The sequence below is a fragment of the Osmerus mordax genome, chromosome 8, assembly GCF_038355195.1.
Source record: "Osmerus mordax isolate fOsmMor3 chromosome 8, fOsmMor3.pri, whole genome shotgun sequence".
Lineage (NCBI taxonomy): Eukaryota > Metazoa > Chordata > Actinopteri > Osmeriformes > Osmeridae > Osmerus > Osmerus mordax.
The window spans coordinates 3,102,179-3,116,437 of NC_090057.1; the positions used below are offsets into that span (position 1 = coordinate 3,102,179).

Consider the following 14,259-nt stretch of genomic DNA (forward strand, 5'->3'; position numbering starts at 1 on the left):
GTGTTGAGTTCAAACAGCCCCTCTAGGAGGCTTCGTGTCAGAAGAATGACTCCATTCGATTCGATTCACTTTGACAAAACAGACGACTCAAGCCATTTATCATATTCTGGTATATGTATTATGTTTCAATAATAACAATTGTTAATTTGTCTTTTTGGGTACAGATTTACAGACATACCATTTTAGTCCAACCTATCCCGATTTTTTTTTTCTAAAAACATTTATACAGAATCACCTTTAGGTTTTAAAATATACATATTTCCTCCCCATATTTACAGAATGTCCCCAAACCCCATGACCGTAACCAACCCAACATGGTCACCTGTGGGTTGCCAGGCTAATACGTGTTTAAAAAAAAGAAAAGATGGGATGAGAAGACAAGAAACACAGTGAGTCAAAATCCAACTGAAATCGAGGTCAACCGTTAGATGGCTGGAGCCACAGGGGACTTTTGTGCTTTGTCGGGGTGGACTGTCCTGACGGAAGGTTCTGGAAGGTTCTCTCTCTCCACCAGGCCCTCCCACCGGGAAGTCCAGTATCAATATATTCTGTCTCTGACCCAGAGACCGTGAGAATCCTTTCCAAATCAAGGGATCACATTTAATGAGACACCCCACCCCCATATCGGGTTAGTGAGACGTTTGTTTCCTGAATTCTACGATCCTACCAGCTTGCTCCGGACCCTGAGCGCATCGTCCTGTCCTGCAGATGTCACTACTGAACAAGCCCAGAAACCACAAAGACAGCTTGTTTCTCTCAACAGTGGAGCAACAATCTACATGACAGACAGATGCCACAAACGAGGCGTGAAGAAAACATCCAAAAAAAAAGGCTGCCAGTTAAAAAAGAAATTTCAAAGGACGTTTCACATAAACAAAACCGCAATACCGATCAAACTAGGCAGATAGTGTTGGATTTTGCTTGTCCCTGTGGCTGTAAGGTGAAGGATCAGCGACATCATGGAACAGACAGTCGCTCAGGCATCTGATGCTGCCTGACACGGCCCCCTGGGCCAAGGAGTTTACATTCTGCACAGGGTGGGTGGAGGGGTCGGGGGGTGGTGGGGGTACGGCCGGGCTGGGTTGTGGATGGGCACACGCTGGACAAGGGGCCCTGGTACGGCCTCCTAGTTTCATTCTCAGGGTGTCCCTGAACCAGAGCCAGCAGACGCTGTCAGCAGACGGGTCCGGCCGGAGGCCGTCTCAGCCACTCTGGATGTACTTTTTGATGACCACGCAGCCGTGTCTGAAGAGAGGGCAGGGCAGGGACTGGAGCAGGGTCCAGCTGTTGGAGCAGGGGTCAAAGGTCTCCATGTTGCCTAGTGCAGGACCCTCGCTGCTCACGATGCCCCCTGTGGCGTAGATCTTCCCGTCCAGGATCACTGCACTGCGCAAACACACACACACACATTAATATCAAAGCTTTCAATCTGAACACATTTCACAAACACATCTCCCCCCTATAACAGGGTTAATAAAGTTGTGTAAACAGTATTTGTCAGACCTTAGAACTGGAAGGACAAAAACAACCCCAACTGAAATATGATGACAGATGCACTTATACAGCCTCGCAATAAAGTTACACAACCGTGACATTCCCAACATGCCAGAACCACAGCAAGGCAGAATAATTACCTCTTATGTAGGGAGAGAAAGTTAATGAAAAAGATCTTTACAAATGCACTCATTTGAGCAGAGGCAAAAGAGCATTTTTTTAAGCAGGGAGGATTAAAACTTTTAGCTGTAAGCTGATTACTGCTTTGTATCCCTGCTGGGGTTTGGAGCGATCTTTATTTACATAAGATACACACACACACAAACACACTCGGCCCACAAACACACCACACTGATGGGTCCCAAGAGATTATTACATAAAAGCTAAATCCACAAGGTTGCGGAAATGCTGGTAAAACCACCCTGCTGATAAACACACACGAGGGCGAAGGGAGGGGACAGCTGTAGTTTAGAAGGACAGTAGGTGACTTGCTATGCTCTGTCTAAAGAGCTTTGTGTGTGTGTGTGCACAGCCTGCCTAGTGTAGGCGAAGTAGGTCTCAATAACCCCCCCCAAAAAAAGATTTAAATTTGACATTCGATGTTCACACAACCTTTACCGTCACCCACTGCATGAACACATTTTAGTTCTCACTTTCCACTCCAAATGTTGAGTATTTTCTTACAGAGTAAGTCAACAGAGCAGAGACAGGTGTGTTTGTTGTAGAGCAGAGACAGGTGTGTTTGTTGTAGAGCAGAGACAGGTGTGTTTGTTGTAGAGCAGAGGTTTGTGGGTTTACCTGCAGAACTGTCTGGAGTGGTTCATGTTGGGCCCGGCCTTGATGTTGCCTTTGTCAGGGTCGTAGATGGTGGTGGCCCTGGCATAGGCCCCGCCCAGGATGAAGATGAAACCATTCAGACTAACCGCAGGGGCGTACTTGTTATCTACACAAACAGGGGGAGAGGGAGAGATATGCATGGGGGTAGAGAGGGAGAGATAATAAAATGGTAGAGAGTTAGAATAAAGAGAAACAATGGCTCCGTTCTCACAGCAGAATCTCCATGCATTGTAATGGCATCATTTTGTATCCCATTCTTCCTCGTCTTCAACAGTATACAGACTCTCATGCTAGTTATCACTTTGGGAGAGTAGTCTGGAGATGTGAAAAGGGAATTTTAAACAAGAAAGGATGGCAGCTGAAAGAATGGAGTTCATAAATCAGCTTATAGTTTTTGTGTTGTGCTCCAAATGTGTTTCTCCTAGCTTTCAATAAAAAGAAGCAAAGTCTCAATAATTTACGAGGGTATTAGGCCCCTTGGCTCACCGGCGGGTGTACAGCGTGTGGATTGAAAACGTATGAGAGAAGACTTGGGATATTGCATACAGTCATATTTCATTAATTCAATCCGGTCCGGTTTATGTGGAACGCAGAGAAACCGGGATTCTGAAGCCATGCTGCAGTGGAATTATAGATGACGGGAACAGAACTCTGTCTGGTATTGAACGCACCCATTCAAGCACGCAGGGCCTCACCAAATAAGAGAGGGTGCTCTCGGCATGCTCCCAAGTCTGACTGAGCAATGGCCTGTCCATTGACTACAGCAGCGCCAATTTACTCCCAGCATGAATTATGCACGCATGCATTTTCTTGCAGCTCCCGAGGCCTGTGCTTTCTACGGGCTCGTTCCTGATCCGGATCAAGACTCGTAGGAGTGTGGAACTAAAAGGTCTTCTGAGAGACGTGACTCCAGAATCAGAGCCTGGGTGGTGTAATGACCGCGTTCACACTCGGGGTTAGGGTGGTGTAATGACCGTGTTCACACTCAGGGGATATGTATATGAACACGGGTGTGCACGTGTGTATGTTGGTGTGCCTTTATGCGTGTGCTTTTGTGTGTGCGCATGTCTGTGTGTCTGTCTGTGTGTGTCTGTCTTGGTGTGTGTGTGTGTGTGTGTGCGCATGCTGCAGAGAAAGACTCAGAAGTTATTTTTCCTGACTCTCTCCAGAGGCAGAATAAAGGGATATTCCCCCAGGAGAACAATTTTTCTTTCACTATAGTAACTGTCTCCTCCCTCTGCTGTAACTGGGCCTCTCTCCTGTGGATACACCAGGTGATTTGAGCATTTGGAAAAAGCTTTTACATTATATATCTGGTACAGAGAGACTCAAAGAGCCAGCAGTTGAAAAATATGTCCTGATTCTCCTTCCTCTCTTAATGGTGTTCTCTGTCTGATCTCTCCTCTGATCTCTCCTCTGATCGCAGGGTTATTGACTCAAAAACACACTTTAACATATGAGAGTGTGCATGCAGTGTTGTTCACACCAGTAATGGTTTTCATGTTCTGAGGGGCCAGTCGTGTCCAGGGGCCAGTCATGTGTCCAGGGGCCAGTCATGTGTCCAGGGGCCAGTCATGTGTTCAGGGGCCAATCATGTGTCCAGGGGCCAGTCATGTGTCCAGGGGCCAGTCATGTGTTCAGGGGCCAATCATGTGTCCAGGGGCCAGTCATGTGTCCAGGGGGCCAATCATGTGTCCAGGGGGCCAATCATGTGTCCAGGGGCCAGTCATGTGTTCAGGGGCCAATCATGTGTCCAGGGGCCAGTCATGTGTTCAGGGGCCAATCATGTGTCCAGGGGCCAGTCATGTGTCCAGGGGCCAGTCATGTGTCCAGGGGCCAGTCATGTGTTCAGGGGGCCAGTCATGTGTCCAGGGGCCAGTCATGTGTCCAGGGGCCAGTCATGTGTTCAGGGGCCAGTCATGTGTTCAGGGGGCCAATCATGTGTCCAGGGGCCAGTCATGTGTCCAGGGGCCAGTCATCTGTCCAGGGGCCAGTCATGTGTCCAGGGGCCAGTCATGTGTCCAGGGGCCAGTCACAGACAGCCAGCCTCTCAGCAGGACACACATGTTTTGGACCAGAGCAGTAGAGAGCCCCTCTTAACATGAGTTTGTATGGTGAGTTTATACAGTAAGAACATGTGGGTGAGTTTACTGTACTGTGTGGGTATATATACTGTCTTAGAGGAGGGTTCCTGGGTTTAACCCTTGTGCTGCCTTCGGGTCACATGACCCAAAGGTTCATAACGAACCATCGTTGTGTTTACCCAATTTTATCCAATACAAAAACAAATACAAATAATTTTCTTTTAACCTTCGCAATATGGGGGGTCTGAGACAGCCCAACGGTTAAAAGAAAATGCTTCACTTTGTTTTTGTATGCGGTAAAGTTGTCGCAATACGATGGTGGGTCACAATGACTGATGGGTCAGAATGACCCGAAGATAACACAAGGGTTAAGAAAGACGCTGCTGGATTGCTTGAGTCTCAAGACAACACATGTTAGCAGATAAATGAGCTTTTGGATGAAACCATGTTCATGAGTTTGAGTTCTTGTTCACGTATGATATTCAGGGACACTCAGTGATAGAAATCCCTTTTCATCTAATACCTGTTGGTCCAAGCAGATATACAAAGCACACATGAATGTCCGCACACACAAACACCTCAGCCTGTATCAGCTGATAGCCAGAGCATCACGAGTGAGAGATGAAAAGAGATTAGAAAGAGAGGAAGAAATGGAGAGACACAGCGGGTTTGAAGGAGGAGCGCTCCCCACCGCTGCACTGAAATCATTGGCGGTCCAATTTTACAGGAAGCACTAAACCCGTCCATTATCCCCCGGCTCACAGCCTGTCAGACACAGGCTCGTCTACACCCTGACGGATCACTCATACACACGCACACACTCACGCACACACACACACTCACACAGATTGAGCCCAATGTCTATCGAGAACAGCTGCCCCCCTCCAGTTTCTGTCAGTTCCATCAGCCATCCCGTAACTCCTCCAGATGCATGCCTGCTGCATGCCTGCAACCCAGGGTGGTATGGGACAGAGAGAGAGAGAGAGAGAGAGAGAGAGGGAGAGAGGGAGAGAGAGAGAGAGAGAGAGAGAGAGAGAGAGAGAGAGAGAGAGGGAGAGAGAGAGAGAGAGAGAGGGAGGGAGGGAGGGAGGGAGGGAGGGAGGGAGGGAGGGAGGGAGGGAGGGAGGGAGGGAGGGAGGGAGGGAGGGAGGGAGGGAGGGAGGGAGGGAGAGAGAGAGAGGGAGAGAGGGTGGGAAGAAGAGGGAGAGAGAGAGAGAGAGGAGAGAGAGAGAGAGAGAGAGAGAGAGTAGGAGAAAGAGAAAGTGCTTGGGAGACAGAGAGGAACATAGAGCATGTATGTTTGTGTGACTGTCATTTAAGGTCATATACTGTAGCTCCACCCTCCCTATTCATATTTCCTAGCTGTTGCTCCTTTACATAACATTGCTGTTGCTCCTTTACATAACATTGCTGTTGCTCCTTTACATAACATTGCTGTTGCTCCTTTACATAACATTGGATCATAACTGTCCTGTCATCATGAACACACTCCACCACTGGAAGCGATCACAAATGACCTTTCTCCCTCAGATATTTAGAAGAGACTAACTGTGTACAGCATGTGCATATATGTATGTGTGCGTGTGGGTATGTGAGAGTGTATGTCTGTATGCGTGTGAGCTTGCATGCATCCGTGAGAGCGAGCGCGTGTGTGCCTGCATGCGTTTGTTTGTGAGTGTGCGTGTGCGTGTGTGTATGTGTGTGTTGCAGCCTCACCTATCATGGGCGACTCTATGAAGCTCCAGGTGTTGGTCTGGGGGGCGTAGGACTGCAGCACCCCCGCTGACCTGCCGGCCTCGTTCACGCCCCCGAACACAAACACCTTCCCCCCGCACACGGTTGCGGCCGCAGAGTGGACGGGTTTGGGCAGGGGGCACACCGTCTCCCACTGGTTGGTGATGGTGTCGTACCTGGGACACACATTAGTACATTTACATTTAGTCATTTAGCAGACGCTCTTATCCAGAGCGACTTACAGTAAGTACAGGGACATTCCCCCCGAGGCAAGTAGGGTGAAGTGCCTTGCCCAAGGACACAACGTAATTTGCACGTCCGGGAATCGAACCAACAACCTTCTGATTAATAGCCCCCCTAGACTCCCTAACCGCTTAGCCATCTGACCCACACAGGAGAACAGGCCCTGTCGGACACACCCGGGGTGGTCTCGGCCTCCAGAGGTCATCGTTTGAGAGATGAATCAGGTGAGTTGGGTTGGATGGTAAACCTAGAGGAGGGAGGTTCCTGGAACAGCCTCATCGCTTTCAGAGAGCGCTGCAGACATCTTAGCACTGACAGCAAAGCGAAAATACTTCTTTAAACACTGGCAGAGGAGGGTATTAGATGTGAGGGGTCCGTGAAGGCATCAGACTGTATTACTATCACAGACCTGGCCCCAAGCATCTCCACTCCACAGAGCTGACACCACCAGTAGTGATGAAACACGCCAACACACACACACACACAGAGACAGCAATTACAGCAATTACGCAACACAGCATATGTCCTAAGCTATGAGCTATTAGCTTCCACTGTTTCAGTGCATGTCCATTCAGTTTGGACTACACACTGAGAGAGTTGTCTGGCAGAGACTTCAAGACAAGACTCACAGTAACAGGCCAACCACCATAGAAGCAGCTGACACAATGGGTGTGTGTGTGTGTATGTGTGTTTTAAATGTGTGTGTGTGCGTGTGTGTGTGTGGGCATGTGTGTGTGCATATGCATGTGTGTGTGTGAGCCTGATGGCTCCATCAGTGCTCTGTGTTAGCAGTGTAATCCTGTGTCAATGGGCCACTGATCAAAGACAGCAAGCAGCCAGGCTCCCAGCTGAAGAGGCCCTAATTAGAGAGCCGCAGGCTGATCTGGGATCTGTGATTACCACACCAGAGCATTCAAGGCAGGCCAGACCTTTCTACCAACACTGTCCTTGGATCTGTGATAAAAAGATTCCAGGTATTTAAGTGAAACTCTCCGACGAGAACAGAAGCAGAAATGAAAAGGGGTAAACTGGAAACTTGGGTATTTGAGATGTTGCTAGCTGTGATTCCAGAAGTGCAGAAGCAGGTTGGGATCAAGAACACGGTCTGTGTGTCTGTATAGGATTTCTGTCCATAAGACTAGTACACACACACACACACACCTGCATGCAAGCCCAGACCCACAAAGGTAAAGTATGTGATGTCTGATGTGTCCCCACATAAACACCTGCATACAGTGAACACTCACAGTCACTCACACACACCCACACTTCACTGCATGCACTTCACCTAACACGGTGAGGGTTGGCACAGAGAAGGAAGTCAATGAGACATCAAGTGGAGGATGTTGATCAGTAGCAGTGCACCAGACCATAATGATCTATCAGCCACCATCAGACTGGGTTGGCAAATGGGAAGATTACTACTGAGTGTTGCTAAGGAGGGTTGTCAAGGTCACCAGGGTGATCACAGAAGGCAGAGTGAAGAGTCTGTCTGTCTTTCAGCCTGTCTGTCTATCTTTTAGCCTGTCAGTCTGTCTGTCTGTCTTTCAGCCTGTCTGTCTGTCTATCTTTTAGCCTGTCAGTCTGTCTGTCTGTCTTTCAGCCTGTCTGTCTGTCTATCTTTTAGCCTGTCAGTCTGTCTGTCTATCTGTCTGTCTGTCTTTCAGCCTGTCTGTCTGTCTTTCAGCCTGTCTGTCTGTCTTTCAGCCTGCCAGTCTCCTTGTCTGTCAGCCTGTTTCAGCCTCTTCCCTCCCCAGCCTCTAAGCCTAGCGGCCTCTCAACCTCCCAGCCTCTCAGCCTCCTCCAGAGGTCACAAAACTGATTGACTTCATTAGATCCTTTGATCCACCGTCAAACCTCCCATATGAACCATGAAATTAGGACTGTCGCTCAACTGATTCACAGCAATCCTGCATGCGGCCTGATTATATCACTGAAGAGGTGAGAAGGGGGAGGGGTAGAGAGAGGAGAGAGAGGAGAGAGAGGAGAGAGAGTGAAGATCATCATCAGGTTTATTTCTTTCCTCCTGTTTCTCTACAAGGTTATTAAATGGGGTGGTGAGAGGCAATCTGACACATCCTTCATTTTGAAGTAGGAATTATACAACAATGACACTACAGTTGGAATCCCTCATAAGTAAGTTAGATTTAAAATTCTGCTATCTACAACTGGCTGCAGGTCTGCCCGTGGGTCACATTTCTTTCTCATGAACTCTCCAAGTTCACTCAGCTATGCTACTTTGACCTAGATAAGCACACACACACACCCACCCACCCACGCAATCTAATCACGCAGAGAGAGCCCAGGGCAAACGGCCGATGCACTGATACGGTTACCTGCAGGGGGAGAGCAGATGATGAGCTCCCACACACACACACACACACACACACACACACACACTCACACACACACACACGCTCTAACACACACGCTCACACACACGATAGGCAGGGGTAGATGTGGTGCCAGTCCTGAGACACGCATTTCCCAGGAGAGGTAAACTGCAGCAGAGAGAGAGATGGAGGGGGAGGGGAGGTGGAGGGGGAGGGGAGGGGGAGGGGGGGGTCCAGATAACAAACCCCACTCCGTGGCACAGCACGCCTGGCCGCACTAAAACACTCCCCTCACATGAAACTCTGCATCAGGGATTCGGGGCCGGACTGCGATGCAGAAATGATGGTGATCATTCACCACAACAGTCAGAGGCACCGCTCAGACAGACATGCAGCAAGATGAGGACGACTAGATAAATGGAGTTTACCAAAGGTCAGATAACAGCCGCATGTAGCCTCCAGAGACAGATGGACTGGAGTGCTCTGGACTCCACCTAATTTCTCCATTCATTCACTTGAATTCCAAATTTAAACCTGTCACAATCACTAATAAGACTGGAGTGCTTGAGTCACCATGAAGGAGGGTTTACATGCTCAAGAACATGCAGGAACTACTAACCATGCCCAGGAAAACAGAGAGAGGAAGAGAAGTCAGACAGAGAGAGAGAAAGAGAGAGAGAGAGAGAGAGAGAGAGAGAGAGCGAGAGAGAGAAAGTAAGAGGCTCTGATCGTCTCACTTACAGCAGAGATTACAAGATTAGGTGTGCTATTACATTGTAAAATAAGGCTGCTCTGGTTCTCGTCTAGCCTAGACTGGTCAGGCCTGATCTGGTCTGGTCTGGTTTGGTCTAAATTATAGATTCCATCTAGTCCTGGACAGCAAGAGAATGCTGTAAAAATATAGAGACAGAAAGAGATACTTCTCCTCTCCCACCAGAAGAGACAAGCCTTGTAACGCCACACACACATCCATCGCAAGATAACACACTGGCCAATGCAAATTCCTCCTAAGGTAAGAAGAGACAGGAAACAATGGATGATTCATTTTGATAAGCGTGTTATGACAAAACTCCCTTCACAATGTCAACGTGAGGCGGTTGCTAAGCAACGCACATCCCACAACTCCCCCTATACTTGACCTTTGTCAGAGAGTGCTGTGTTAACACACACACACACACCACTGCCTGGTACGATCCTGTTGACAATTAGAGCACTGTTTACATCTGCCCTTCTCATGACTGTATCTTGTAACATGTCCTGTATGTGTGTTGATATTTGTTTGCATGTGTGTGCAAAGGGTGCTCAGTGAGCCAGTAGGCTTATCCCTGTCTAAGAGAGGACAGCCTTACACTGGTGTCCAAGGACTCTGCGACACTCTGAAACTTTAATGAAGGAGACAGGATCACACCAGCCTGCTCTGTTAGGAGACGCGTGAGGCCGCACTCACCCTTCAACAAGGAAGAGAGGAGAGGGGGGAGAGGAGAGTGAGGAGAGGGAGGAGAGGGAGATGGAGGAGATGGAGGAGAGGAAGAGGAGGAGATGGAGGAGATGGAGGAGAGGAGGAGATGGAGGAGAGGGAGGAGAGGGAGAGGAGGAGATGGAGGAGAGGGAGAGGAGGAGATGGAGGAGATAGAGGAGAGGAAGAGGAGATGGAGGAGAGGAAGAGATGGAGGAGATGGAGGAGAGGAAGAGATGGAGGAGATGGAGGAGAGGGAGAGGAGGAGATGGAGGAGAGGGAGAGAGAGGAGAGGGAGGAGGGAAAGGAGAGGATTGGAGACACACTTAAAGGAGAAGAACATGCAAAGCATTTATGCTCATCTTAACATGAATGGACTCTCTGGCAGCTTATGTTGGCTGACATCTGGCAATCTTACGCAGGCTTGCGTTCTCGTAAATCATTGGTGCTGAGAGCCAAACGTGTGTGTAAGACTAACCCAAGGTCACCTACACACACCCCGCTCCACAGTCAGCTAAGCAGCAGAACACACACTTCAGTAACAAGTATAAGCTCTCTTACAGACCCAAACTAAATCCTGACCAGGCACACACAAACACACACACGCACTGTATAAACTTGTCACCTTATAGTCACCTTCATCTAATCCTATGCTGTGCGAGTGGTCCTCACAGATTTACCCCGTAATCCCTGTGAATAAACTCATTTACAGCTGTGGCCTGCATCCTAGTAAGTGTGTGCATGTGTGTGAGTGTGTAGAAGGCCCACTTCTACATCCTTGTTCATGTAACATGCTATAAGGGACTGAGAGGGCACCTTGAAACAGTCAGGAGAGTAATGATAGGGAGATGGAGTGTGTTGCTGTGTGTGTGTGTGTGGGGGGGGGGGGGAGGCGGGAGGGGGGAGATGGAAGGGACAAAGAAAGAGAAATAGAGAGTGATATTGCTGCTTGTATACTATATGTGTGGCGTTCTGTGGAAACCCATAGGATGTCACGGCTGCCCATTGGCTATAAACTATAAAAGATTGACAATCGTTTTCTGTGTCAAAATTTAGATTTTTGATGTTTTGTATAGTTAACACCCTAAAATTCATTGTAATGTACAAAAAGTATATGATTACTTATGAAAAACAGTTAATTTCAACGGTTTTTGGACATGTTAGCTAGCAAGATTCTCAAGCCATTTCAAATCGAATTATGAAACGGAGTGGAATCTTTGAATGCAGTTTTCTCCCTTATCACTCTTGGACACAGGTCAACTTTAAAATGTTGTAACTTCAGTTGTGATAAAGATATCTAAGTGATTTAAACAGATTTGTATTCAGGAGAGTTTGTAGTTTATATGTATAATATGTATAATACCCAAAAAGTCATATTTTCACCATGTGAAGGGTTTCCACAGACCGTCACACATGTGGCCGTGCCTTAATTGGAAGCAGCGTGAAGCGGGACAGGGAACATTATTGCTAGTCTTGGAGTAGGTCACACACCAATTACTGCTCCCCACACTAACACACACCTGGACACACACACACACACACACCTGGTCACACACACACACACACCAGGCCACACACACACCTGGTCACACACACCTGGTCACACACACACACACCTGGCCACACAGACACCTGGTCACACACACACACCTGGTCACACACACACCTGGCCACACACACACACCTGGTCACACACACGGACCCCTCTTCATTATCCCCCTGGACCCCCGCTTGGCTCACTATTAGGAGATATCCCCTTTCAGTCCTCATCTTCATCCTACTTACACACACACACACACACACACACACACACAGAGCACACACACACACACAGAGCACACACGATAGTCTTGTCAGCTGTGCCACCATCTCTCAGTGCCAGCGTGGTGGTGACTGTTTTAAGATAATTTGGCACAGAGCTTTCCTTTCTAAAGGTCAGGTGTGTGCTTTTCCTGTAGGGTCTGTGAGGACAGATCCTGGCTCAGCATCCATCACATCTCAGCCCCAGGTAATGAAGCAGGCCCGACACACTCTTTAACCTGTCTGTCTGTGGGGCCTGCACCCAGCCTCACCTCAAGCCTCTTTCACACAATCTACAGTCTGCCAGGGGCCAGGGTAGGAGAGAGAGAGAGGGAGACAGAGAGAAAGATAGAGGGAAACAGTGAGAAAAAAGGGGGAGAACGATTGAGAGACAGAGAGAAATAAAGAAAAAAAGAGAAACAGAGAGAGAGAAAAAGAGAGAGCGAGAGAAAAATGACTAGCCTGGCGGTAAAACCTGGAAATCACCCAAAACGTCAGGCAGTCGTTTATCAGCTAGGTGGAAACACACCCAGCCTGCTCTGCTCATTACGAACAGCCCCTACCCCTAATACCCTCCCCAGGCCCAGCCCAAACCCACCTGCCTATGCTTCGCTTGTTTCTGTAACTGTCAGGCACACACACACACACACCCACATTCACACACTTCCATAGATAGCACAAACACACCGTTAGCAAACAAACATGCACAAGCCTAAACACAAACTCACACAAAGTGTCGGTTACATAAACACTGACATACACACACATGCATACACACACACACACAAACACACAAAGCTGAGACCTCAGGAGGAGAGGTTCATCATTATTGATGCAGGTTGGTTGGCTGGGTCTGGAATTGTTCATCAAACTAATTCTCACTGATGTGGGAAGAGAGAGGGAGAGAGATAGATAGGGAGAGAGAGAGAATGAGAGGGATAGAGAGAGAGAGAGAGAGAGAGAGGGAGAGGGAGAGGGAGAGAAGAGAGAGAGAGAGAGAGAGAGAGAGAGAGAGAGAGAGAGAGAGAGAGAGAGAGAGTAGAAAGACATTAAAAGAAACACACCTAAGACCTGGAGATGGAGATACAGCAGAACAGGGCCAATTAGCTTCTAAGCAGCAAAGAACCAGATGGAACACAGAGGCAGAGAGAAACAAGGAGGGAAAGGAGTGAGAGGAGGAAGAGTGAGATGGGCTGGCATGTGTGTGTGTACGTGTGTGTGTACGTGTGCGTGCGTGTGTGTGTGTGTGGGGGGGGGGGGTTATGAAGGGGGTAATCCAGAGCCCTGACAGCGCAATGGGGGACAGGGTTGTGAAGTTGCTAAATCCTGGGGAGTTGGGGGATTAGCCCAGCAGGGGGGACACCACAGCAGGGGGCTCTGGGAGCCTGTTCCCCCCACCACGGTGTTCCGCTGTGGGGCAACCGAGACCTGGACACCTCCGCCCCCAACCCCCTGCTACCACCACCCCCCGCTACCCTCTCCTCGCTGTTGGAGATCCAGGCACTTTGCGCCTCATTGCGTGCACACACACACACACACACACACACACTGCTCTACAGCGTGGTTAGCTGAGAGGTAAGGGGGGAGCTGACAGGAGAGGCGAGAGCAGAGGAGACGAGACATCTGTAGATGAGCGGTTCCTCCCAGGATGACTAATTGTAGCTGTGGAGAGCTAACGCGGCTGGGCTTCACGTTCACGCTGATGCAGCCTCTCCACATCCATTACCATCGCCACTATCTCTACGTCTCCAAGAGAGAGGGCTGTTGGGAAGGTAGAACACCCAGAGGGCAATATGATGGTCTACCAGACCGCTGTCTTTGTGTGTGTGTGTGTGTGTGTGTGTGTGTAGATGCAGGGGTTCAGAGGTGAATAGACACCAGTGTAGGTTGAATGAGTCTGAATGTGTGGGGGCGTGCAACACGCTGTGGGCTTGACAGCTTCCTCTGGACTGCAGACAAAGGAGAAGATTACTGTCAGAACGCTTCTATGGAGGCTGGGAGAGGAGGAGAGAGGAGGGAAGAGAGAGAGAGAGAGGGAGAGCGAGAGAGAAGGAGAGAGAGCGAGGGAGGGGAGGAGAGAGAGAGAGAGAGAGAGAGAGAGAGGGAGGGAGGGAGGGAGGGAGGGAGGGAGGGAGGGAGGGAGGGAGGGAGGGAGGGAGGGAGGGAGGGAGGGAGGGAGGGAGGGAAAAGAGGGGGAATGGAACCACCACAATGTCAGACTGAGCACAGGAGAACAGGATGACAGGCCGGGCAGCCAGTGTTCAGTCTCCAGGTGGGC

At 49.2% G+C, this 14,259-nt stretch overlaps 1 protein-coding gene across 1 annotated transcript in view; it reads right to left on the minus strand.

Annotated features, from left to right (window-relative positions):
* Positions 1–112: 112 nt before the first annotated feature.
* LOC136947384 (kelch-like protein 29) overlaps positions 113–14,259 on the minus strand; it is a 94,836-nt gene continuing 80,689 nt past the window's right edge. Inside the window, exons 11-13 of the mRNA XM_067241442.1 lie at positions 6,132–6,325; positions 2,293–2,437; positions 113–1,386 (exon numbers count right to left, since the gene is read on the minus strand). Of these exons, the coding sequence (XP_067097543.1) occupies positions 1,203–1,386; positions 2,293–2,437; positions 6,132–6,325 (523 nt within the window). The 3' untranslated portion in view covers positions 113–1,202. The remainder of the gene's footprint in view (positions 1,387–2,292; positions 2,438–6,131; positions 6,326–14,259) is intronic.